The 26,784-nt window shown below is 47.3% G+C and overlaps 1 protein-coding gene across 5 annotated transcripts in view; it reads left to right on the forward strand.

Annotated features, from left to right (window-relative positions):
* RPTOR (regulatory associated protein of MTOR complex 1) overlaps positions 1-26,784 on the forward strand; it is a 277,048-nt gene that overhangs the window by 111,910 nt on the left and 138,354 nt on the right. For all 5 annotated transcript variants that reach the window (XM_081029345.1, XM_081029341.1, XM_081029343.1 and 2 more), the window contains exons 4-5: positions 2,337-2,495; positions 16,270-16,416. In XM_081029345.1, the coding sequence (XP_080885471.1) occupies positions 2,337-2,495; positions 16,270-16,416 (306 nt within the window). The remainder of the gene's footprint in view (positions 1-2,336; positions 2,496-16,269; positions 16,417-26,784) is intronic.

Genomic DNA, 26,784 nt, shown 5'->3' on the forward strand with positions numbered 1-26,784 from the left:
CCACTGGCTGGAGGGAGAGGTGTGCAGGCATCGGCTCCCCCCTCCGAATGCCCCCGTGTCCTCAGCCCCTACCCCACATGCCCCGTGTCCCCGAGGGCCAGCCTGGCTCCGACCGAGGCCCCGTGGGCGAGGCACGCCCCTATGTCAGGGTCAGGCGCATGACGTTGCCTCATTGGGGAAGGTGAACCTGCAAACCTCGCGTGTTAGCTTCCCCGAGTCTTGTCTGTGACACTTACTTGACGAGAGTGCTCTGGCCCCCATGGAGGGGACACGGCGAGGCCGGTCCTGTCGCCTCAGCAGAGGGCTGTGTCCTCGCCTTAGTTTGCTTACAGCTGCTAAGAATTGGGGGTAAAACTTAGTTTCTGAATTTCATCTTCCTGCAGCTTTCATACTCCTGCGCCTACTGACGACCTTCGGAGTACAGGATACGGTATCACCACTTTATATTGTCAGGAATTGCATTATTAGCATATATTAATTAGGCGAAACCATTGTCACACGGAGGGGGACCATTAGTGTGAGAGTTGGGCTATGTTTTCCTGGTTCCCTTACGTATAACTCTTTTCCGTTTGAAGGATTAGGACACCTCTCAGACGCAGACGGGAGCAGTTGTCATTCCCAGGCTGCTTCTCTCCTCTGCTCTGTCCTGCTCCCTGCTTCTCTCTGCTCTTTTCGCCTCCCTGCTTCTCTCCAAAAACGGCTGCAGCTGGCACTATTGGGTGGGCCCTGTGGGAGGTGCCAGCCCCCAGGGGAGCCAGGGCCTTTCAGATGTCATCCCGCCGATGCCCACGTTCCTCCCTCCTGCCAGTGTTTTCTTCAGGTGAATTGGCATTGGGTTTATTTGTTTTTATTTAGCTTTTTAAGTAAAGTTTTGAAAGTTTATCAGAGTAACAAAGAAAAGCATTATTTTCTAAAAACATATCCATTATTTTTTAAACATCAGAACATAATTCCCACTGCGAGGCAAACCCTTTTCGTTGTGTTTTTCTAGTAGATTTGGCCACGTTTTTAAAGACTACGTTTCTGCTGCTCTGGATTGTCTTGTTCACGCTGGTGTTTTGATTGACTTCCTGGTGTGGTTTCAGTGCCTCATACAGGTCACTCCCACTGCACCATCCACTGTGGTATAGATTTACTGCCAGTTTCTTTTTATTGAGGATTTACCACAAAAAGTTTTTTGAAATAAACAGAGAAATGAATATAGAGACTCTGCTGATGAGCCCAGGTACTCGTCATCCAGCGCCAGCGCCCTCGCTGTGCGGTCCTGCTTCCACGTGGCCTCGCCTCCACGCTGGTCTGCCCTCCACGCTCAGGTTTTCTCAAAGCTGGCACAGTTTTTAGTGAAATAAAACCAGTGCTCATAATATTGTGACTATGAAACTGTTCTCCAGAAAGCCAGGAGATGGCTTTGGCTTCTGGACCCTATGTGTGGGCTCCCTGGTCTGCCGGCTCTCTGGGCCCCGACCTGGTCCCAGGGGAGGCCCGGGTGACAGCGAGAGCGAGTGTCCCTCCTGGTTTTCCCTTTCCGGTGTTTTCCTGGCTGCTCCTGCACGTTTATTTTCCATGCGAACTCTAGTGGCCCCTTGTCTAATTCACAGAGTTGCTTGCTGTTTTATCTGTTGGGAATGCATTAAATTTGTTGGTTAACTTGGGGAGAACGGGCGTCTTACTCCTGCAGGGGACGTCCTCCTGTGTGTTCAGGCCTACTTCTGTGTTTTCCAGGAGAGTTAGAAAGGTTCCTTGTCTGGGGTTTGTACATCCCTTGTTAAGTTTATTCCTATGGATTTCACCTTTTTTGCTTTATAAACAGGAGTTCCCTACAATTGTTCTCTATTTTTGTGTGTTAATTTTAGGTTCTGCTATTTCAGCAATTCTTTACACGCATCAGCAAGGGTCCACACTGGGCAAATGGGACTGGGCAAGAGGGGACACTTTGTTTCCTTTCTCTGTCTTCTTTTTTTAACTGTTCTCTGTTTTAAGCAAATTGTCTCTTCCATGTTCCAGATTCTTTTTTCAAAAGGATTCAGTGCTTCTGAGAATTACTTTTCATATCACAGAGGCATTCCATTTCCTTAGTGTCACCATGTGCTGGGGTTTACTTTTTATCTGATGTGATCTTCATAGCGGCTCTCAAAGAATATTGGTTGAATGAATGAATTTTCACAACCACTAAGTGAAGGAGCCATTGACCCAGTTTTACAGATGGAGAGCCTTGGGGTCCCTTATCCTGGGTCACACAGCTATTAAATGCAAACTTGGAGCTGAGAATGGAGTATGTCTGCCAGGCACCCCCAGGATTCCATTATAAATGTCTTTATTGTTTTCTCCTGCAACAGGCCCGGTACAAGCAGAGCCTCGATCCCACCGTGGACGAAGTGAAGAAGCTTTGCACGTCTTTACGTCGGAATGCCAAGGAGGAGCGGGTCCTCTTCCACTACAATGGCCACGGGGTGCCCCGGCCCACAGTGAATGGCGAGATCTGGGTCTTCAACAAGGTGAGAGCACCCTCAGGCCACAGACGTCAGACCGCCTGCTGTTCCATACCGTCCTTTCACTAGCATTTTGCAACAACTCCTTGTGCTTGATCATTTCTCCAGCTTTTATCACTGAAGTAGAAATGATTCCAAAACTTCCCACCAGATAACTGGCCTACTGTCTCTATTCAGTCTTAATGCATTTGGCTTTGTGGGAATGAATTAAATCGCAGTGATTCAGTCGAAGCTGTAGATGAAGAGGACCTACAGCCGACTGCCAAAACGTCAAATTCTGGGGGAGAAAGAGAAACGGATTTGGTTCATAGAACCTTTATTTAGTTCTGCTCTGATTTCATTCATCAGAGCTTTGTAGGTTTCCTATATAGCTCTTACACATATTCTGTTAGATGTATACCTGAGTATTTCCTTGGGGGGGGGGCGTGGAGCTTACTGATAATCGCTTACTGGTTCCAGGAGGTTTTTTATGTCGATTCTTTTGGATTTTCCACATAGGTGATCATGTTATCTGAACAAAGACAGTTGTATTCCTTCCTTCCCAATCTATACACCTTTTATTTCCTTTTCTTGTCTTTTTTCATTAGCTAGTACTTCTAGTATGATGTTGGAAAGGTGTGGTGCCAGGGGACAACCTTAACTTATACCTGGTCTTAGTGGGAAAGCTTCAGATTTCTGACCATTGTGATGCTAGCTGTAGGTTTATGGAAATATTCTTTATCAAGTTGAGGGAGTTCACTCTGTTCCTAGTTTACTGACAATTATTTTTACCATTAATGTGTGTTGGATTTTGTTAAGTGCTTTTCCTTTGTCTATTAATATGATCACATGACTTTTCTTTCTCAGCCTGTTGATGTGATGGTGGCTTAATTGATTTTTGAGTGTTGAGCCAGCCTTTCATACCTGGAATAATCCTATTTGGTTGTGGGTATAATTCTTTTTATATGTTGTTGGATTTGATTTGCTAACATTTTGTTAAGGATTTTTGCATCTATGTTCATAAGGGATATTGGCTTGCAGTTTTCTTGTAATATTTTTGTCTAACTTTGGTATTAGGGCAATTTTGGTCTCAGAGAATGAGTTAGGATATATTTCCTCAGCTTCTCTTCTCTGAAAGAGATTATAGAGAATTGGTATGTGAGGTCGGACAATCAAGTTTGCGAACTCATCCTAGAAAAAGTACTACATACCTCATTGCTGAATATCACTACGGTCACCTTCGGAGTACTCCCCTTGGGAAGCTGTGCACCGACGCCAGCGCCTAGTCCACCCTTCAAAGCCATTTTGGAGCTCTTTTTCTGGAATGGCCATCAGAGCTGTCATCGTATTACCCTTGATGTCCCGAATGTCATCAAAATGTCTTCCTTTCAATTTTTCCTTTATCTTCAGGTAAAGAAAGAAATCATTGGGGTCCAGATCAGGCGAGTAGGGAGGGTGTTCCAATACAGTTATTTGTTTCCTGGCTAAAAAGTCCCTCACAGACAGTGCCCTGTGAGCTGGTGCATTGTCGTGACGCAATGACCTGTTCCTAGTATTTTTATATCATGCTTTTCATGTCCATGGAGTTGTAGTGATGTCCGCTCTTTCATTTCTCGTATTGGTGATTTATGTCCTTCCTTTTTTTCCTAATTAGCCAGACCAGAGGCTTATCAATCCTATTGATCTTTTCAAAGAACCAGCTTTTGGTTTCATTGATTTATCTCTATTGGTTTCCTATTTTCAATTTCATTGATTTCTACTCTAATTCTTATTATTTCTCTTCTTCTGCTTATTTTGAATTTACTCTTTCTAGTTTCCAAAGGTGGAAACTCAGATTAATGATTTAGATGGTTTTCCTTTTTTTTCTTTTTGAATGAAAGTTTATTGGGGTGACAATTGTTAGTAAAGTTATATAGATTTCAGGTGTACAATATTGTGATACATCATCTATATCTCACTTTGTGTGTTCACCACCCACAGTCAGTTCTCTTTCCATCTAATGCATGCATTCAATACTATAAATTTCCCTTGAAGCATTGCTTTTGCTGTGTCCCACATATTTTGATGAGTTGTGCTTTTGTTTTCATTTAATTCAAAATATTTTAAAGTATATCTTGAGTTTTCTTCTTTGACCCATGTATTGTTTAGAAGTGTGTTGTTTAATCTCCAGGTATTTGGGGAATTTTCCATTTATCTTTCTGTAAGTGATTTTTAGTTTAATTCCACTGTGGTTTGAGAGTAGATACTTTATGGTTTCTATTTTTTAAAATTTGGTTAGGTGCTTTTTATGGCCCAGAATACGGTCTATTTTGATGAGTGCTTGCTTCATTTTAATAGGTAGAATAGTTTTTAAGGCAGAAAAGGTTTAGAAACAGGGTTGTATATTACTATAATTTCAAGGTTATCTAGATTTAGAAAAATACTGGCTCATCTTTGGTGACATAACAGGTAAAAAGAAAGATGAGTCCGTGAAAGGATAAACTAACAGGATAACATAGTAAAAACAAATAAACAAAAAAGCTGGACTAAAAAAATGCGTTGACTCTGTAGAAGATTCTGCTAATTTTAGGAGCTTAGCTGTAGAATTCGAGAAACGTTGACTGACAACCTACCAGATTCCACGATGCCCAGTTTTCGACCCCAGGATACGACCTTGCTATTGATGGAGCTCACATTTTGATGGAAAGATGGAGACAACAAACGTACTGACAAGGGAAAGTGATGGAGAACAGTGAACCACCCTGGAGGATAAAGTGTGAGGTAGAGGGCAGGGGTGCTGCTTTACACACAGTGGCCAGGAAACATTGTGCTGATGAAATGGTGTTTAAATAAGAGAGTCTGCTCATCCATTCATCCCTGAGCACCTTCTAAGGTGACACACACACAAGTGGAGCTGGAAATGGAGCAGGGACCGAAAGACAAAGCCCTGACTTCACTGGGCTGTAAGACTTTTAACTATGAATTCAGTTTCTGTGATGGCTTTTGGGCCATTCATAGTTTCTATTTCACTTTGCGTCAGTTTTGGTAAGTTGTATTTTGAAGGTATTTTCCGTCAGTTTAACTTGTTAGATTTATTGGTATAAAACTATTAACAATTCCTTACTTTCTCAGTGTCTATAGGATGTTTGGTGATACCCTCTCTTTCATCCCTAAATGTTGATGGATTATGTCTTTTATTCTTCATCTGTCTGTCCAGCTAGAGACTTGTCAATTTTACCAGTTTTTCAAAAAAACCAAATTTTAGCTATGCTAACTTTCTCTAATCGCTATTCTCCCATTTACTGCTTTGTTGTCTTCATTATTTCTTTCCTTTTTACTTTGAGTTTAATTTGTTCATCGTTTTCGAGCTTCTTAAGGTAGAAATTTAGATTTTAATTTTAAACCTTTCTTCCTTTCTCTGCAAGTATTTAAGGCTATCTGTACATTGCTGTAGTCAAATTTTGACATCATATTTTCATTATCGTTTAGTTTGAATTGTTTTTATTTTCCCTTGTGATACCGTTTTTGAAACGTGTTATTTAATTTCCAAATATTTGAGGATTTTGCAGGGATCCTATAAATCTAACTCAGTGGTCAGGGGATATACTCGGTATGATTTGAATCCTTCAAACTTTATTGAGACATTTTACGACCCAGCCTCTGAACTCAGTGAACATCCCACAGGCACGTGCGAACGTATTCTGCAGTGGCCCGTTGGTGCTTATGGGAATTCAGTCAGGGCGATGGATAGTATCGTTCCAGTCTTTATATTGATAGTCATTTTTTTAAAAAAGTAGAAAAAATATAATTTCTATGAGTGGAGTTTTCTTTGTGAGAAAGTTTGCGTCTGTCAGTATTAACGTATCACCTACAGAAGGCTGTCAACTCTCTGACGGGGCCTGTGGATTTGGTTCTGGCAGTCCTGCTCTGTGTATTCTGAACTCTGATGATAAGAGCATGCACATTCTAGGTGGTTTATTTCTTTCTGATGACCTGGCCTGTGTGTCGTTATGAGTGTCCCCTTCATCTCTGGCAGGACTCGTCTCCAAGTCTGTTTTCTGGTTAGTAATACCTACGGCCACCCCATCTCTTCCACAACTAGGATTTGCACGAAGCACCTTTTTGCGTCCAGCCTCTGTGCGCCTTTGTATTTAATGTGTCTCTTGTGAACAGCAGGATGTGATCTTGCTTTTCATCCCGTCTGACATAAACAATGAGGAAACAGAGAAATTGAAGTGGAAAGCAGGGCATTCTAGAGGCTCCCGTCCTGGACTCCAAATCGCCAGGGCCCACTGTCGGGGGAGTGAAGACACAAGTCACGGAGTGGGAGAACACACGCTGATGAAGGACTCGTATCCAATATATAAAAAGAGTGCTCAAAACTCAGCAAGTAAACAAACAACCCGATGAAAAACTAGGCAAAAGACCCGAACAGACACCCCACTGCAGGAAATACTCGATGGCAACTGAGCATTTGAGATGGTGCCCGACATCCTGTGTCGTTAATGAACTGCAAACAAATGACAGCAAGACAGCATTGCGCTCCTGTGAGGAGGGTGGCAGCCCAGAACACTGGCAGCACCGAGTGCGGGAGGAGTGGGGCCGCGGGAGCTCTCACGCCTGCGGGGGGTGTGCAAACTGGCACGGCCACCTCGGGAGACCGTCTGGCAGTTTCTTAGAAAGCTAAACCTACCATCTCATCTAGCAGCGGCACTCCTCCCCTGTTTCCCCGAAAATCAGACCTAGCTGGACAATCAGCTCTAATGCGTCTTTTGGAGCAAAAATTAATGTAAGACCTGGTCTTATATTATATAAAACTGGGTCTTATAGTAAAATAAGACCTGGTGTTGTGTTGTGTTGTGATGTGTTGTGTGGTGAGGTGAGGTGAGGTGAGGTGATGTTGTGTTACCCGGTCTTATGTTAATTTTTGCTTCAAAAGATGTGTTAGAGCTGATTGTCCAGCGAGGTCTTATTTTCAGGGAAACACAGTAGGTGTTTGCCCAAATGAGTAGGAAGTCTGTGCCCACACAGAAACCTGCACATGGAAGTTTATAGTGGCTTTATTCACAGTCGCCCAAAGCTAGAAGCACAAGATGCCCTTCAGTAGCGCTCCATGCAGACAAGGGAATATTATTCAGTGATAAAAAGAAATGAGCTACAAGCCACGAAAAGACATGAAGGAACCATCAATGCACGTCACTAAGGGAAAGAAGCCCTTCTGAGAAGGCAGCATGCTGTGTGGTTCCGACTGTGACATCCTGGAGAAGGCAAAACTATGGAGACAGTAAAAAGATCAGTGGTTGCCAGCAGTGTGGGGAGTGTGGGGGGAGCAGGTGGGCACAGACGGGCATTAGGGCAGTGAAAATACTCTGTGTGACACCATAACAGTGGTGTCACATTCGTCCAGACCCACAGAAAGTACAGCACCCAGAATGAGCCTCCGTGTCAGCTCCGGGCTGTGGGTGAGAAGGGTCATGCCCCTCACGCAGGAGCACACGTGAAATTCTCGCAGTCTATAGCTTGTGTGCCCATAATGGTGCACCGTTCTCTCTCCCTCTTCCCCAGTGTCTGCTGACTCACGCCCACGATGCTCTCACCCCCTCTCCTCTTCCCCCACGTCTGACAGGTGCATTTGTTCCTCTTCAGCCCCATTATCCTGGACGAAGGGCAGGTCCTACCCCTTAGACGCATGGGAGCAGCCGGCGGTGGGAACTGATGCCTGGGACTGTGTCTGACTCACACAGCAGAGATTGTTCTGTTAACAGACCATTGGTAATGCGGAAACTGCAGTACATCTGGGAAATTGTGATTGCTAATCTTTTCTTAAAAACACACAATGGCTATTTGAAAAACATCCAGAAGTTCAGTTCCCTAAACTTGAAAACTTCCCTGGTTTCCAAGCAGTGTGCTGACTCCTGCAGGCCCCAAGCCTCCTTTGTTCTGACTGGCATGTTTTTATCTCGCTGGGAGCAGAATCTTCACGGTTCCTGCTCAGCTGTCCAACACACACTTACAAAACGTCCTGGATCGCGTAGGACTCTCCATGAAGCAAGTCAGCTGCTCCCAGGAGGTGTCCAGTGCCAGCCACGTCACAGTCCCCACGTGGACACAGCCTGAACACCCAGCCGGCCGTGACCACTGGGGTCTCCCACGCTGCAGCCGGCCATGTGCCCTTTTCTTTGTCCTTTTCTTTTGTCCATCTCGTCTGTGATATGTAGGTTTTTGTGCAAAAATGATCACAGAAGCGGTTTTTAAAAATGGAAGTAAGACTTGGAAACAACCCAAATGTCTAGCAACAGGAGAAGGGATCGGTACATTCTGGAACAATAATCCGACGGGGAATTAATTAAAGCAACTCACAACAGTATGGATCGATTTTAGAAACATGCAAGTTGAATTTAAAGAGTTAGCTGCATTACATTTGATACAGTTTTTATAAAACTCAAAAATAAGCAAAATAAACACGTATGTTTTAGGGCGACACAGGCATAAGTTAAAAGTATTTTTTAAAAGTGAGGGAATAAAAGCACAAAACTAATGACCGTGGTTTTAACAGGGAAGCCTTTGGCAGGAGAGCGGGAGAATGGGTGGGCCAAGTCCCTTCCACAGAATAATCCCCTGCTGCTAATGAGGGGTCGGGATGCCCGGTCTGCTAGGGTTCTTAACTCACACATGTAACACACACACCGTGAATCAGGCCGATCGGGGACGCTGCCGGCAGCAAGACCACAGGGCAGGTGGCATAGGTCACATCCGACCTTGCTCTCTAACACTAACGCCGTGAAGGGTGCGTTCCTCTCGCTGGACCACAGAAGCGCAAGGATGTCTCAGTGCTTCTCCCTTTCACTGAGTGGATGTTTCTAGTTGGACATAGAGTCATTCCTAAAACAATTCCTAAACATTCCTAGTACACACAGTGGCAAGTACATAAGGACATAAAGAACCGTATAATTACAGTGGAATGAAACACGCGTGAAACGGTCTCAGTACCTAACTCAGGAGTCATCAGCGTGAATCGTAGACGCCACTTCTTGCTTCAGGAGCTGAAAAGCTGCGTGCGTTTCGGCAGCCGGCTGCCACTGTCCTCGTCATGAGCACGCTACCCTGGAAGTGTGGGTCACAGAGGAGGACTATGCTGGGGGACATTCACAACTGGAACACCAGAGTGAACCCCACATTGACCAGTGTTTGGTAAAGCCCACTCAGTGGGGAGGACGAGTGAGTCAGAGCCTCCTGACCCAGGTGGCTCCATTCACAAGACACAATGTGGAATGAAAAAGGGAACTGTGGAAGATACGGTGCCATCCACAGCGGTTCTGAGGGACCTTTGGGGTTCATTAATACTGTAAAGATGACCTGTCCACAGGCAAAGGTACACGGACCTTCCGGGGGACACTGCACCCCAAGTCCCAGCCAGCAGTGACCCCCGGAGGAAAGTGGGGAGAGAGTCCGGAGGGTGCAGACAAGTCCAACTCTGTTCATAATGTTGTCTCTGCTTAGCTGGACCGTGGATACTGGTTACCGGTGCTGAATATGTATTTTTTGTATGTGAAATGTTTAATAGTGAAAAATAATAACCAAATTTTAGAAGAAATGTAGGGTGCAGGTGAAGGCCAGTTTCATTAGTACACAAACAACTGTTATAAAACAATTGAAAATCTTCAAGAAGAGAAGAACCATCGAGGAACAACGGACCAAGCACTTGCCCAGGCATGTAAAGACGAAGTGCCACGGCAGGTAGGAGCGTGCGCAGCTCTGACTCAAGCAGGGAAACAGTGAAGCGATGGCCATTTTCACTCCTGAGGAAATGAGAGGAAACCTGCAGCCTCGACACCAGCACTGGATGGAACGCGGACGCAGGCAGCCTTTCCGGGCACATGGCTTTGACCCTGTGATTCAGTTCAGAAGGTGTGCAGAGATCACGGCACGACTGTTAGGCACTGATCACGGCACCATGTACCGCGCACAGCTGGGGAGCAGCCAGGCAGTTACCGTAGAGCTTAATAAAATAAATCTTCTGTGCACGTCTAGTTACAAAACTGAGCCAGAGGTAAAGAGTAAGTAACCCAGGTGGGTGTTCAAGGTCATTAAGCTCAAGTGGGGAGGTGCAGCGCACTCTGGGGGATATAATCCCACAGCACTGACAGCTGGACGTCTTTCCAGAAGTGTTCTCGCGTTTATACACGACTGTATATACCGCATTTCCCCGAAAATAAGCCCATTAAGATCTCAGTCAGACGGACGCATTTAGTACGTTATGAGGGTGTTTCAGAAGAAGATGGCATGACTGTATTTGAACAAATGTAGATTGTTGTACATGGAAAAAATAAGACATCCCCTGAAAATAAGCCCAAGTGGAGCAAAAATTACTATAAGACCTGGTCTTATTTTCGGGGAAACACTGTGTATAAAGTTTCTGAACAGACAGAGAAAAGCAGAGGGTACCTCTGGGGAGGGAGTAGGACAGCGGCTTGGACGAGAACTTGATCGTTCATTTACGCTCATCTGTGCAGTTTTGAAAAAAAAATACTGAATTTTACAATAAAGATTTGAAAATTAGTTAAAGTCTTGCTAAGAGTCTTGTCATCTTCAAATAAGTGAAAATGAAGACCAGTCCCCTCAGCTGTGGAGAAGGAGGTTGCGCAGCGCCAGGAACAGTCCGGGGGGCAGCAAAGGGCTGAGCTGCCCTGGGCTTCCTGAAAACCTAAGATGGAAAAAAGAACCAAGCGCTGTGCTCTTTCTCAGCGGGCCTAAACTCCTGGCAGTGCCGCTGGATGAGGCCTGTAAATAGAGCCAATTGGCGGGTTTTCCGTGGCTCACTCCTCCAGTGGGGCAGGCCTCTCCCCCAAGTGCGTGTCGGATGTAGGAGTGAGCGCCCCCCAAATACACTCCAGGCCCGCCAGGGCTGCTTCTGCTCTGTGGAGGTGGGGAGACCAGCCTCTGCCCCTGCTCCCCGCAGTCAAGATTCGAGCCACCGAGATACAAGCGTGAAGGACACCACTCCTGGCCCCACTGCCCAGGCCAGGCCTGCACGAAGCGGGGAGCCTGCGGCTCTGGTCGCTGCTTTCTCCCTGCAGTGAGCACAGGCCGCGTGCGCCCGTGCGCCCCAGAGCAGAGGGCGGGTGGCCCATTCCCAGCTAATGGTGTCAATGCTCTGAGCGGGGCAGTGGCAGGAGAGCAGAGACTTCAGTGAGGTCCCTCCGCTCCAGCCCTGTTCACCGCGGCCTTATTAAACTAGCACCAGGCTCTTCCTGTTTCCACAGAGCAATGTTAATTACCAGCTCCCACAACACCGCTCCACTCGCACTGCCCCAGCTTGTTTTCATCCTAGTGGCCCTAGAATGACACTGCACCCCAACCCACATCACCTGCTCCCCTCCCCTTTGTCAGGATGAGAGGGGACCACGTCCTGTCCCCAGGACCCTGTGTACCCTCAGGCCTCCCCCGTTTACCTGCTGGTTCCGACCTCCAAAGCCCAGGATCTCCTCCCGGCCCTGGGTGCTTCCTCCAGCTGCCTCCTACCAGCCTTCAGGTGTGCCCGGGACTGTCTCCTTTCCTTCTCTGCGACATCGCAGATGGAAAAAGTGGGCTTGGGAAGTGTTCATGCTGCCACGTCAAAGGTCCAGGTGATGCCCCAACTGGAAAGTGAGTGTCCTCTGTCTTCGTCACACACTTGCCGCATCTGCACCGGCTTCTCAAAGTGCAGGTTCAGGCCGAACAGCACCAGGCAGCTTCTTGGAACTTGTAAGAAATGCACGTTATCAAGACTCCAGGAGCCTGCTCTGTCGAGGCCCCTGCCCCGTCTGCTGCCCTGAGCCCTCAGGCCTGGTGACCACTCATTTGACAACTGCCTCTCCGTAAGTCCGGTTTTCAGATACAGGACTTCGGAGAAATCAAGTAAGATGGGATCTAAGATTTCATATCTCTTGGCTTTGAGGAAATACTATTTTAAAAAACATTTACACACATATGACGACGTAGTCCAGGGTTTTCCAGCACTTCTCCTGGAGAAAAACGATGTTTGCTGGTGGCCTTCAGCTGTCACAGGCAAACCCGGAATGCTGGAAGTTGGACCCTGCTGCGCTCTTGGTGAGCAGAAAATCACAGTTGTAACAAATGACACATGTGCTCTAGCGCAAGTACCGCTTTTCAAAAATCACAGATACGTTTTTCTGATAACTGCATTAAAAAACCTTCAGGATCCATCTGAATTGCAGCAGAATCAGTAGGAACTGTATACTGAACGGAATAAGAGGCACCTATGTGGTCGTGGCAATGCAGTTTTTAAAAGCCAATAAATTCGATTATTTACATAGCCTGTGTCTAGAGTTGCTCCTACTATTTGAGCTGCAGTGGAGGAGGCAGAGGAAGCTTATTCAGCCTTAAGGACGATAAAGGACTGAACGCTTGACCTTGGACTTGGTGGCGGCCACTCACGGCTCACAGGCACCGTTCCCCTGACACCTGACATTTCTGGCCATCACGTCCTGCTGCTCCCCGTCAGTGTGTGTTCAGAAAACACTCTTGGGAAGGAAGACGGAGCTTCCGCTCCCCATGCCCCTCGGCTGTCCTCGGAGAACGCCGCAGCAAACATTTTCACAGCCCGGGGCAGGCGGGGTGACATACCCAGATGTCCCCCAGTGCCTGTCGGTGTGGGTGCGGCCTGAGGACGTGTGCGGCCAGAGGGGCTTTGCAGCACAGCCCTGAGCCGGGAGCCGGGGGCCATTTTCACCTGGTACCACCGCTGGAGACTCACGCTCGGAGGTCTTGGGCGAAACATGCTCTCAGCGTCTGCTCAGAACTGGGGAGTTACTGCTTCAGAGCTGGACACTGGATGACAAATGCCCTTCTTGGGCCACCTCCTGTCCTGATGCACAGAACCATGGGACATAACTAGCAGCACAGTGTTGCCAGCATAGACTTGTGCCGTGATTGCCCCGACTGCTGCGCAGTCTTCTCTCCTCTGAGTGTAGGGGTGTCCCTGCCCAATCGAAGGGTTCATTTTGGCCTCTCCTCGCCACAGTGGGGCTGCATGTCCACCAGCGGGAGGAAGGGAGGTGCTGGGAGTGGGCGTGGAGCAGGGCTCGTGCCGCTGGGCTGGGGAGACGGTCATTCCTGTTGTGCTCTGTCTAATGGAGCACCTGCTGGAGGCTTTTCACCTGTGCAGGTAACACACCACCTGCTCGTTAGAAAATAGTGGCCGGACATGGAAGTGTAGTAACCCCTGCAGCTGCCTCTTTCTTCCCTTCTTTTAATAGTTTGTGTTTTTTCTTTTAAAAAATACAACTGATTTTTATTATAAAATATTCTAAAAGAAATAGATATGACCTTCTACCCCCACCCCCCAGGCACACCTTCGCCTCCCAAACCCAGTAAATAGCCGTTACTAGCTCGGTGTTTAGGATCATTTATGTATTTGACCTATTCACACACACTTACCAAGTTCTCGTGATGTGTGACGCTAGCGATTGGTGCTTTACGCACACTTGACAACCTTTCCATTTCTTCCCACAAAATGGGATCATATTATTTGTGAGGTTCCAAGACTTGCATTTTTAAAATCACAGTGAGTCTCTGACATCTTTCCACATCAATGCGTGTCGATAACCTGTCTTGTGACAGCTGTGTGGGGTTCTCTGTCATGAGCGTATGGCCGCTACTTTGCTTAATGATCCCTTTCTAGTGGGTATGTTAGGGTCAGGGTCGGCCGTGATGGTCTCTGGGACGGCGGGGCCTGCCTCGGCGTCGGCATGACGGGGGCCCAGGCCCCTTGTACCGTACAGCTCTGCTCTCCCTTGGCTCCTGTCCTCTGCAGGGAAGGAAAAGGAGAAAGGTGAGCCTGAGGGCGGCACCACTTCTGATCATGTCCCATGGGTCAGAATTTGGCTGCAGGATCAGACTTAGCTGCAGAAGCTGGGACACGTGCTGGGCTGAAACGTCCCTTGATGAAAGAGAGGGAGAAATAGGTGTTGGATCTGCAGTCTCTTCCCACTGCCGTTTGGACAGCTGAAGGCTTCTGCGAGTCAAAGTGCTGTGTGTCCTTTGTGTCCTTGTACAGACACTTCCGAGTATGTCTAAAGATGGATGCCTAGAAATCAGGCGGGACGGCCATTCAATGTTTTGTAAGTCTGCCAGACGGCGTTCAAAGAGGCGTCCTACCCACGAGGAACCAGTGCCTTTCTTACCAAAACAAAGAAAAATTCCTTTATTTTGCTTTTATATTTAGTTTTAAAATCTCTCCTGATTTTGTGTATGTGGAGTCTCAGATAGCAATGTGGAATGGTTGGTTAGATGTGGCAGTGTCACTTGCTGAATTGTCCCTTCTCTCTTCACTGAGTTAAGATGCCACCTTCACTACGGTTACGAATGGGGATCTATTTTTGGACTTTCCCTTGCGTTGATTTGTCTGTCCTGCCCTCCCTGATCCCATCCTGTAATTACCATGGATTTATAGTGTATTTAACGTCAGCAGTGCGAGTCCTTATTCATTGTTCTTTATTAAAAATGACTTTTTACTATTCTGGTGCATTTCTCTTCGGCCATAACTTTAGAATCAGCTGGTTAAATTCCATGAAAGAAAATCCGTGCTGGTAATGTGATGGGACTTGCGTTGACATTGTACACTCTTCGGGAAGAACTGCCGTCCTTAGAACCTGTCAGTGACAGTTTGTCCTGAGGGCGCGTCGCCACGTGTCCCTTACACGGTGCAGTGATGGCAGGCAAGCTGCCCAATCGGGGCATGCCCGCAGCGTGGAATGGCCAGTAGAAGCAGTGCGTGGCCCCCTGTGGTGTCGTGTCCACACCTCCACGCACACCTTATCCTGTCTGGGATCGGACTCACCTGGCACGTGGCTGTGCGCACGGAGAAAGCCTCTGCCGCCTGTGAGGACAAGCTTCCCCAGGCCCCTTTGTCTTCTTGCCGTCTGTCCTTCTCCTCTGCTGCCTCACAGACAGTCCTGTCGGCAGCACCTGTCGGTGCCGCTCACCTGCCCGGCACAGCCACCTTTACTGATTTCTGCCGGTTTCCCACCTTGTTGGTGCTCGAGGCGGGTACACAGGTGAGACGCTCTGTGCAGTTGCATAAAAATGTTACCTGCGAGCAAGCATTTGTCGTGTTCCTTGAGTGAGCTGAGGAGATCTTGTCCACATTCACTGGTACCTGGAAGATTTCCAGGACTGAATGGTGTGGCGTGTCCAGAAAAGTACTCCCCTTAGCGGATGAGTGCTGAGGTACCATCCTGTGATTTGAAAAAGAAGTACAGGGCCACGTCCACTGGTACCCTCACTTGTGAGGTTTTAAATCACCTGGAGGGTAACGTCGTCTGGGATGAAAGCCACAGTGGGGAACGTGTCTCACGCCCTCCACAGGGCTCCTTCCTGCTCCTGTGAGGAGCCCGCTGTGTCACTAAGCATGGGTTCCCGAGGGAGCGTCCAGTGTATGTCCTCTGCCTTACGAGAGAGAGCTGTGGTTTGGTTGCAGGGGGTGGGAGAGGAGGGTAGATAACAGAGGTGCCATGATGGGACGTGTGCAGGGAAACCCCGCAAGGGAGTGAGCACACGGCCCCCCAGGAGGCAGCGAGCCGCTGACCTGGGTGACAGCGGCGGCTGAGCAGCAGAGGGGCCGGGTTGGAACTGTGACAGCCCCGGGCTGGCACTGGGGGTGCCCGGCCCGCGGGCAGCTGGTGCAGGAGCTGTCTCTGCCGTCACTGACTAGAAGTGACAGCTCGGGAAGTCCCGTGGTCAGGCCCCTGTGTTGTACCCTCGGCTGGCGGTGCTCGTGGCCGGCAGAAGTCACTCACGTGCACCGTGTTTTGTTTTCCAGAACTACACCCAGTACATCCCTCTGTCCATCTATGACCTCCAGACGTGGATGGGCAGCCCGTCCATATTCGTCTACGACTGCTCCAACGCGGGCCTCATCGTCAAGTCCTTCAAGCAGTTTGCCCTGCAGCGGGAGCAGGAGCTGGAGGTGAGCGTGAGCCCAGGCTGGGCTGAGCTTGGGCTTCTGGCCTGGGGGGCTGGTCCCCCTGGTGCCGCCTGCCCTGTGAGTGGAGATGCTGGGATTGCTCAGGCATGGCCGTCCATTCAGTGACGGACCCTGGGGGGGCGCTCGGGACAAGCTCGTGGGCTTTTCACATTGCGTTTTACTCGGTGACGTTTTAAATCTGAGCATTAATTAAGTGATAACAGTAGCAGAGTTGATTTGTGCTCTAGTGGCTGCAGGTATATGTTAAGGTGAAGCAGACACATTTATTTTAGGAGAAAGCGAGCCATGTCCGGGCACGGTCTTCAGTTTCACTCACATCTTATTTGCCCCCATTTGATTTTCTTGTGTTTAAACACAAACAGACAAAAACCCACTGAGCTAAATACCGGACACAAACCCAAACAGCTGTCCTCGCAGTGTCCTTGTAAAGAACTAGAGAGCCAGTGTGGTGCTCTGATCGTGAAGACACGTTTCACTCAGTTGTTGTAATTGATGTTTAGTGTTTGAATTACACGGTGAATTCCGAGGAGACACTGAAGGGGCCGTTTCAGGGGCGAGGCTGGTCTGCGCTGTGCACCAGCAAGGCCAGAACTCTGCAGGACATTCGTTCGTTCTCAGGCCCGGAGCCGACATGGCCCGAGCGCGCGTCCTCAAGCCCTGTGGCCTCTCAGATCTCCAGGGATTGTGACGTTGGTCACACTCTGTCCGCGGGGGTTGCTGGAACAGAAGTTAATGTTTCGTGTTTACACTCTGAGGAGCCCTCACACAGAGCAGCGTGTGAGACGACTCATGGTGTGCCCTTCAGTCTTAGAAATGGAGCCAAGCACCACCACTTCGTAGTATTTATTTCTGTGTTCTGTGATAACGGGGGGAAGGTCAAGTTTTGTGACATCACATTTGTACCTCGCCTTTAGCCATTTCATCTCCGCTTGCCCACAGGGTAGGTCGCTGATGAGCACTGAGAAACTCAAGGGGTGGTTGGCTCTCCCTTGCGTCAAGTAGTCAATACGGCAAATGAATTTTTTTATATTTCTAATATATAAATAAAAATGCCAAAGAGTCCTGTCAGATCTTCATACCTGCTTTATGAGCTCCTGCCGTTAAGGAAAGCCCAGCACTCAGCCTAGTTAATGAGACCTTAAATGTAGCCCCACCCACTCCTTCGGTGGAAGGCGGCGTCTGTGTCTCCTGCATGAGACCAAATGTTTCCTTTGCAGACTCCGAGTATCTGCTTCGTCAGAACTTCGTGTGTTCTGTCTGTGTTGCCAAGGATTAGCCAGCTGAAGAAACTGTTCATTTCGCCGAGTGCAACAAGAAAGATTGCTATACATCTTTTGGGGGGAAATATGTTTACTGGACTAATTCCTCATGGAGGAGAGCAGATGACAAACACGTGATCTGAAGTGTTAAATAGATGCCAGTGCAAAGTTATACCATATGTCTAATAGCTAGCTCTGACTTGTATCTTCAGCCTTTTTTTAATTACAGTGTGAGTAAGTCTTGTATTTTTCCATCGCACTTACTGTTATTGGCTATTGTTCAGTTCTCTTGCATAAACAGCGGAAATTAAAATGATAAAACTGGCTCCCAGCCAATATCATAATGTTCATGTTTGTCGTTTTATCTGCTATACATACAGCAGTCTAATGTGGCCTCTCGGGTTTATTTTTGAAAAACTTCTTATCCTTCCTACAGTTGGCCAAATTGTTTGTAAATTTACAATGCTTTTTAACATTTTTATTGAGTAGATGGTAACACGTGAAGTGAAAGAAGTTGGCAGGTAAATTGTTTGTGCCAATGTTTAAAAAATAGAGAGGGCAAAAAAATGATTGACTGATGGAAGAAATGGTTACTTGCACCAGATTGCATCCGGGTGACAAACATTAGCACAACTGTGAGCAGATGACTGTTGGGAGATGATTGTCAGCTCTTGTACTCCTGGTTGCTCGGGGCCTGTGCTGTGCCCAGGAGCTCATGTCTGTGCACTTCCCTGTCCTAGGGTCCTGCAGGGGAAGCAGGAGAGGCCTTCGGGAGGCGCAGCACGAATCTTCACACACAAGTGACCCTGCTGTATTTGGATTTTCTGTATCTTGTAACCTTTGCAGTTTTCAGTGATATTTGTGTTTTTATCTCTAGTCAGGAATCAGTACTATCTTTGGTTTTAGGCCCCGAGGTTCCTCGGACTTTCTTTTCCGTCTTGACCTTCCAACCTGGGTCTCAGTCTCGTCTGCACTTCTAGTTTTCTGATTATCTTCTGTCTCTGGCCATAATTAAGCCCCCAGGCTTCCTGTGTGGGTTCTAAAAATGACAAACATTAAACCTTGATTATCTGATTACAACCATGTTAATTTTGTTCTCTGAAGCAAAATTGGGTGCTATCATTTCCATTTTTATAACAGTTTTTGTTTGTTCCTTTGATTTTCCTGGAGAGTTTCTCTTTTATTCTTATTAGATATTTAACATTCCTCCAGTTTCCCAATTTGCAAGGACAGCATGGAAGCTCAGAGCATGTCCTTGTCGTAGGCCCCTCCTCCCAGCCTCCCTCCCTCCAGTGACTGTTATATCACTCTGGTCACTCTCCTGGACGCAGCCACGTTTTCCCAGGTCCACCTCTTCCTCTTTCTTGATTTGTTCTGCTAGGGCAGACCCTCAAGTAACCTGAGAAAGGGCATGTGGCAGAAACCTTTTCCAGATCTCAATTGTTTGCATTTGGAGTACTTTCAGCTGCAAGTAATAAAATGTCTCACTATTGGTTTTGAAACAAGCAACAATTTGTCTCCTCACTAACATCCCTGGGACAAATGATGCAGTTCTTCAGTGACATTGGCGACCCCGGCTGCCTTTATCTTTCCGCTCCAGCACCCTTGGCCACTACGTGTTTTGTCCTGGTGGCCGCAGTGTGCCAGTCTCAGCGCCAGGAGTTTCCTTCGTCTTCGAGACCCGATCAGGTGGGGAAAGGGCAGTGCTGCCACCTCTGTCTCTCATTAGGAAAGCAAGGGCAGACGTGTCCTCACAGCTGACGGGCTGGAGCTGGGTCACATGGCCACCTACAGTGGGCGGGTGGCCAAAGGGGACGCAGTTGGGAATGGCTAGGAGACCATCTGATGAGTGTCAGCAAGACTGTGCGTGTGAAACACCTCTTTCTAGCCACATGGTTACTGGCGGCTTGAAGATGGAGGCTTAGGCTGTTTTCGCTGAACAATATCGGTCTGAACTCTTGCAGTGGTGGGTAGAAGCACATGAAAAGTCTGCCCTCGGGCCTCGATGTCGTAACTGAGAACCCAGACGTGCAGCTACCTACGTTCACATAAGAGCTACAGGGAGGCCCAGTTATATTCGTAATGCACAGAACGTATGTTGAAAGAGTTGGAAAGAGAGAGAAACAGAATTCAAATATTCTTGCACCCACTTTTATCTCAGATATTAAATCTTTGGTCTGTAACTAGAAAGGAAGACTGAGTCTTAAACAGACTGTCTTTGAAATGGTTTTTATGCATTTTATCTGTCAGCTGCGCTCCTGGGGGCTTTCCCTCTGGGCGGTTCCAGCTCTTACCTGCAGTGGCGACAGCAGTGAAGATGGAGTCGGGTCTGGGCAGTTTTCTCTTTGGCTTTGGAGGCGAGTGAGTTACTGTCTTGTGGTGGAACAGAAATGCCTTTTCCTTTACACAGACACACTGGGCGGGGCTGTGTCTGGTGAGCCTGGGTCCTGAGCATAACCGTCTGCACTGCTGCACGCGAGTGGCACTTTCGTGGTGGCGGCCACGGCAGTCGTGTGGGAACGTCTTCCCAAACGGGGAGCCTGCTCTGAGAAGAATCCTTCGTTGAGGGTCAGCTCCTCACTCCAGTGGCCTCGTTCTCTTTTCTGACCACTTGTCTGCACCCTGCGAAGCTTCGCTTTGGTCGCTTCCACGTAAGTCGTGCTTCTGTCCGGCCTCTGGAAACACTGCTGCGTGAGCCCCCCGCGAGCTCCAGCCGGGCCTCCGGGCGGCAGGGCCGCTCAGGGCACGAGCGTTTGTGCAGGGACACTCAGGCTGGGTGTGCCGCACCGCTGGCCCAGTGCCGCCCTTCTGCAGCCTGGGTGTGAACCGACGCAGGACGTGCTGTTCATCGCTGACACTAAATTCTCTGTCAGATATGTAAGTATAACAATTCTGACGAAAACGACTAACACCGGAATCTTCACGTTTCTTCCAAAATGTTCAGTGCATCACTTAGAACGAAACAATCCCCACTTTGAAATCTTGTGGCTCCACTGCCCCTGCTGGGGACGGATGGGATGTGGCAGGCATGTCCCTGGGCTTCGCCACAGAAGCCAGCGCTCGGTGTTCGAAGGTCGTGTCACAGCATCCGTCTCTGGCTTCTGAGCTTCGTGGGGTAATTCTGAGGTTGTCTGTGTCCTGGTCGCTGGGCACTGCAGTGGAGTTTGTGTGTGTAAATTTGCGGACATCTCCATGGGCTCACTGTGTGAACATCATGCCCTCAGGAGTGGGCCTCCACGGGCTGGGGCCAGGAGCTTGTCCGTCTCTGTCTTCCAGGGAATACTTCCTTCTCTCCCGTTCTTTCTCGTCTGTGATTTCATAGTTATCATTTGTAGGGAGTAGGGAAACGAGCAGAAGCTTGTTATGTCATAACTCTGTTAGTTTTCTTTTTAAATTTTTAAATAATATCAGTTTGTAGGTTTTTAAAAGATGTTCTCCTTTTTTCTAAGTTATCTTTATTTCCTCCATTATAAATTTTCCTCTGATGGTTTATCGCGATTATTCTCTTTGAGACTGGAGGCTTATTATGATTCTGTGTTTATCCTACTTAAGAATGAAGAGAAACTACCTCTGTGGCTGTGTCCACAGGTGGAAATTGTCACCCAAGAGCTTTGCTTTATGAGAAGCTTGTGGGGAGCTGCCTGCACGCAGGGCACCGTTAGTCACATGACAAAGGGCATCATTTTTTCTGGGATGCCAGTGTCTAGCCAACCTCGTCTTCCCCAGACACATCAGTAACTCTCTTTAGAGAAGAAAACCCCTGAGTGCTTTCCAGGGAGGGGTGGGGGCAGGTGGTTGCAGGTCACCTGGCTTCAGGCACACCGGGGAGCGGTGGGCTGTCCCCATGGCAGGTGTGCAGGTGGCCCTGGTCTCCCAGCCCAGCCACTGCAGGCTGGACCTGAGAACCGCCTTCCATGCTCCCCCGCACACCCTCTGGACAGCTTCCCGCCCTCTGAATGCAGGCCGGGATTTAAGTGTAGTAGGCTGTAAGGGGTCATGATTGCGAAGGTTTTCAAAACTGTGTGAAGAAACTGAAGTAGTTGAATCCCCCCAACAACAGAATAGAGTCACATTTGTAACCTTGTGTAGGAGAGTAGCGGGCTGTTAATTGAAAGGCAAGTGCAGCAGAAACCCCTTTAATTTGGTATGCACAGAGCTACACCCCAGGACATGGCTGGGGAGAATAAAGCCATTATGGGAATGACCCCGCGGGGAGGCTGGTCCGCAGAGCGCTCTGGTCAGCTGACTCACTGAGCGAAGCGTGGGAAGGCTCGTGGAAAGGTGGTGGTGAGAAAGGTGACCTCTAGGTCAGGGTCCTGATGCAGGTGAGAGCTGGCAGGGCAGCAGGCAGTGAAGGTGGAGTGGGCACAGGGCAGGGCCCGGCCCCCCGGGCCAGGGGTCGGCTCCATTATCTGTGCGACGTTTGCAGTTGGTGCAGTATTTTCACATGAAGCCCTTTTCAGCCTGTGCAGTAGCGCGGTACGTACAATCCATGCCCTTCGGTGCTGCCGGGCGCCCGTGGTTGGTTTGGGAAGATTCAGTTCTTCTCTGTCGGCACCTTTTACCATTCCGAGTCCTGTCATCCGAGTCCTGTCACCCGAAGGCTTTGGGAGAAAGAAGAGTGATTTCTCTGCATTAAAATGTTAGGAAACCTCACTGCTGATGGCATTAAGTGAAATCCATAGACAAACGAAGTCTGTCATTAGTGCTCTCAACTTTCAGTGTGTGACTAAAAGTCTGCTTCCGTCATAAACACTTCCCTGGGCTTGAGATCTTCCTCCGCTGACCTCTGAGAGCCGTTCTGTACACAATTACCTTGGCGATTAATTAGGTATTGTCCTGAGGTGTCTCTTCTATTGGTGGTAAGCTATAACTTAAGCCTGTGGCGTAAACCTGTCAAGGATGCCTCGTAGGAGTAGGTGCTTGAAAACTACTTATAGTTTGGTCTGCTGGGTAAATGCACGTTGGAATAAAGAAACTGCCTTTGTTGTCCTGTGGATAGAGCTGTGAGTCGTTGGATACGTTTGATCTTTGATTGATTTGTATGAAATGTAAAAAGAAACAAAGAAAAAATTTACCCAACTCCATGAATATAACACTGTTTGCTGCCCTCATAAAACTAGAATTTAATCCTTTTTTCCAATTTCATCTCTTTTAAAATATGTAAGAAATTGCTTAATATTCCCGGCCACAAGACATGGGCACCACTGTGGGCGGTGGTGCAGTTTGGCCATCTGCGGGGCCCTGCTCGCTGTCACAGAAGGATCTCCCGTCCCCCCCGCCCCCCGGCCTCCCAAGGCTCGGAGGCTTCTGCCTCCCCCAGGCTGAAGCTAGAGGACATGGAGGTAATGGCCAGATGTTCTCTCGCAAAGCGTTTGTGGTGCACAGGGCAGTGGGGCTCCTGAGGCAACCTGGAAAATGGCTGCACTAACCTGGCTGAACACGTGGACTGCGGCTGAAGGGCAGGTGGGAAATCACTAACCCATTTGAGGGACAGGCAAAGAAGTGGGGTTTTTTAAACACGAAGGTCTGAGGCAAGGAAAAGCCACTCATTCTCTCTGCTCCTTTTCGACATTACCCAGTGATTCTCAGCCTGTGCAGAAGAAGGCTGCAGAAAGACATGGAGGGCATACAGCCTGGAAGAGAAGAAATTATCCTGTGTGTTTCTGAAGATGAAATACTCATCTACGTTGAAATGTCAGCGTAAGGATCTAATGGACATTTACAGAACTCTCCACCCATCAGCAGCAGAATATTACTACTTTCAAGTGTCCGTGGGGCATTCATCATGATATATTCTGGGCCATAAAGCAAGCCTCAACAAATTACACATATTTGAAATCACACAAAGTCTGTTTTTTGACCATAGTAGAATCAACTACAAGGCAATAATAGAAAGACAACAGAAAAATCTCAGAAAACAATAAGTCTCAAGGGAAATTAAAAAAAAAAATACATTGAACTGAATTAAAAAGGAAGTACAACATGTCCATACTGATAATATGCAGCTAAAGCAATTGAAAGGGACATTTATAGCACTAAATGCTTATGCTAGAAAAGAGGGAAAGTATCAAATTAGTATTCTAAATTCCTACTTGTCTTAGTCCATTTGAGCTGCTACCAAAGTGGATTATAAACAATAGAAATTTATTTCTCACTGTTCTGGAGGCTGGAATGTTCAAGCTGAAGGTGTGAGTGTGGTCAGGTGAGGACCCTCCCCTGGTTCACAGCCAGGGCCTACTCGCAGTGTCTTCTCGTGGTGGAAGGGGTTCCCGGGCTTCTTCTCTCAGGGCACTGAGCACACCGTGAGGGCTCCACCCTCATGACCTCGTCACCTCCCAAAGACTCTCCTAATACCATGACCTTAGGGGTCAGGACTTCCATGTATGCATTTTGGGGGGACACAGACATTCAGACCACAGCATTACATCAAGAAACTAGAAAGGGAGAGTAAAGTAAACCCAGAGCAATCAGAAGAAAAAATATCACGACGGTAAGAGCAGAAATTAAAATTGAAAACAGAAAAATGGTAGAGAGAAATCAGTGAAACCAAAAGCTGATTCTCAGAAGTAATCAATAAAATGGATAAATTTTATTTGTTAGTCTAGCAAGACTAACAAAAAGAGAAAGAGAGAAGAATTGGGGCCCTGCAGTCATTATAAAAATAATAAGGGATACGATGAACAACTTCACATTCACAAATCTGACAGCTTCAAAGATATGGGCCAGTCCTTCTAAAACCATAAACTACTGAATCCAACCAAGATGAACTAGACAACATGAATAGTCCTAATGTCACTAAAGAAATCGAATCTGTAGTTTTAAAGTGCCTGAAAAGGAAATCTCCAGGTACAGATAGTTTCACTGGAAAAGTCTACCAAACATTTAAAGAAGAATTAACGCCAATTTTATACAATGTCTTCCAGAAAACAGAAGGGGGAGGAAACACTTTCCAATTTATTTTATGATGTCTTGATTAACCTGATACTAAAATGGACACAGTACAAAAGAAAAAACAAAACAAAACTGCAGACCATTGTTTCTCACAAACTTAGATGCAAAAATCCTCAGCAAAATAATAGCAACTCAATTCTAGTAGTTTATGAAAAGGATTGTACTCTACGACCGAGTGGGGTTTATCCCAGGTATGTAAGTCTGGCTTAATATTCAAGACATTAATTAATGTAACTCACCCTACCAACAGATTAAAGAAGAAAGATCATGTGATCATATCAACTGACACACAAAAATTAAGCATTCAACAAAACCCAACATCCTTTTGTGATTTCAAAAAAGAACCTCTTATAAACTAGAAATAGAGGGGATCTTCTTCAGCTTGATAAAGAGCATCTATAAAAAACCTACAGCTGCCATCATACTTACTGGTAAAGACTGAATGTTTCCCCCTACGATCAGGAGTGGGTGAGGATGTCCATTGTCACCACTCATATTCAGCATAGCCCTGGAAGTACTGGCCAGTGCAATAAGGTAAGAAAAGGACGTCATCCGTCAGTAGGGAAATGAGAATCAAAGCCACAGTGAGAGGAATGCACTTCACATCCACTAAGATGGCTGGAATAAAAAGGATGGGTCAGTACAGGAGTTGGCAAGGATGTGGAGCAATCAGACCCTTCACGCACCACTGGTGGGAACAGAAAATGGTGCAGCCATTTTAGAAAACTGTCAGTTCATCAAGCGGCTAAACAGTCACCTGACCTGGCGAGTCCGTGCCTAGGTTTGCGCCCAAGAGAACTGAAAACATGTTCACGCAAAATTTGTATACTGATGTTCGTAGCAACACTATTCCCAATGGCCAAACAATGGAAATTTTCTTCTTGACATAAAAAGTCACAAGAGTTTTTAAATATCTTTCCAATTCCTTTAGTTGTTACTCGTAACTACCTGAGAGCAATTGGGGGGTAGAATTTGGTCGTAATTTCTAGTTAAGCATCTTCACTGAGTTGTAGAATGATTCTAGAGCATTTTAGGAAGTGTTCAGTTGCTAACAGCTAAATGTCTTTAACACACCGGCTGGTCCATTTGAGTAAACCCTCAGGGTAATTGTGACAAACTGTTGCTATGGAAAGGCTGTTTGAAGGGCAACATGGGGGGTTTCTGCGTGTCCTCACAAATCTTCATCCAACAGAAGGGACTCCTTCCCTCTGCTTCTTGGCCTCACTTTCAGTTTCTCAGCAATAGGCCCTATTTGGTTTTTCAATTAAGATTTAATCTTTGATATATAATTATTTAAATTATTCATAAAAACTTACCCCTTCCACTTTGTAGCTGCTGTCTTCAGTACAGTGTCTGTTGCAGGACGGCGCTCCCGTAACACGTTTGAAATGAGCTGGTCAGCAGTACACGGATCCCTTTCTACGTCTCAGTCTCTCTCAGGGCTTTGCAGAAATGTTGTCTGTAAGTAGGTGCTGAATTAGAATACAAGTTGCTTTAAACTAAAGTGGAATTATTGGCAAGTTGCTGTTCTTTTCAGAAAGCTACTTGTTCAAGATGCATCTGGAATGGCCAGAGCCTCGTGTGTTGCAGAGAGGTCTTCTCTGAGTGTCTGAAGAGAAGCCGTCATGATGTCGGAGGCGCTGAGCAGGAACGTGTCGCAGGGTCTTGTTGGGATCTGATCCTGTGCGTCACATCTGACGATTGTTCTGGATCCTTCCCAAATCCTCCAGAAGGGCCCAGGGAACTTTCAATGATGCATTTCTTTCCTGGGGTTTGAGTCCCCAGGTTTCCCAGGAGAACCCTCTCTGGGTAAAAGTGTGTCTTAGGCTCACCCTTCAGCATGATTGGTGGCTCCCAGCGGGAACCACTCTCCTGTGCACCCGGGTGCCTGTGAAAAGTTCCGTGCCGCACACGCAGGCTGTTTCTAAGCGATCATTTCAACCAGAAAGGTCAATGTCTTAGATGAATACAAACCAGAACAATGTATGGGAAAGAAATAACCATCTATTAAGACAGAGTTTATGTGTTCCTGGGTTAGCAGGCCCAAAAAATAATGATTCCTTGGTGGAAGCATTGACTTGAGTGTCATTTTTAAAACATGTGACTGATTTCAATTATCCCCAAGCAGAGCTCTCGT

Source organism: Rhinolophus hipposideros (genome assembly GCF_964194185.1).
Source record: "Rhinolophus hipposideros genome assembly, chromosome: 20".
NCBI lineage: Eukaryota > Metazoa > Chordata > Mammalia > Chiroptera > Rhinolophidae > Rhinolophus > Rhinolophus hipposideros.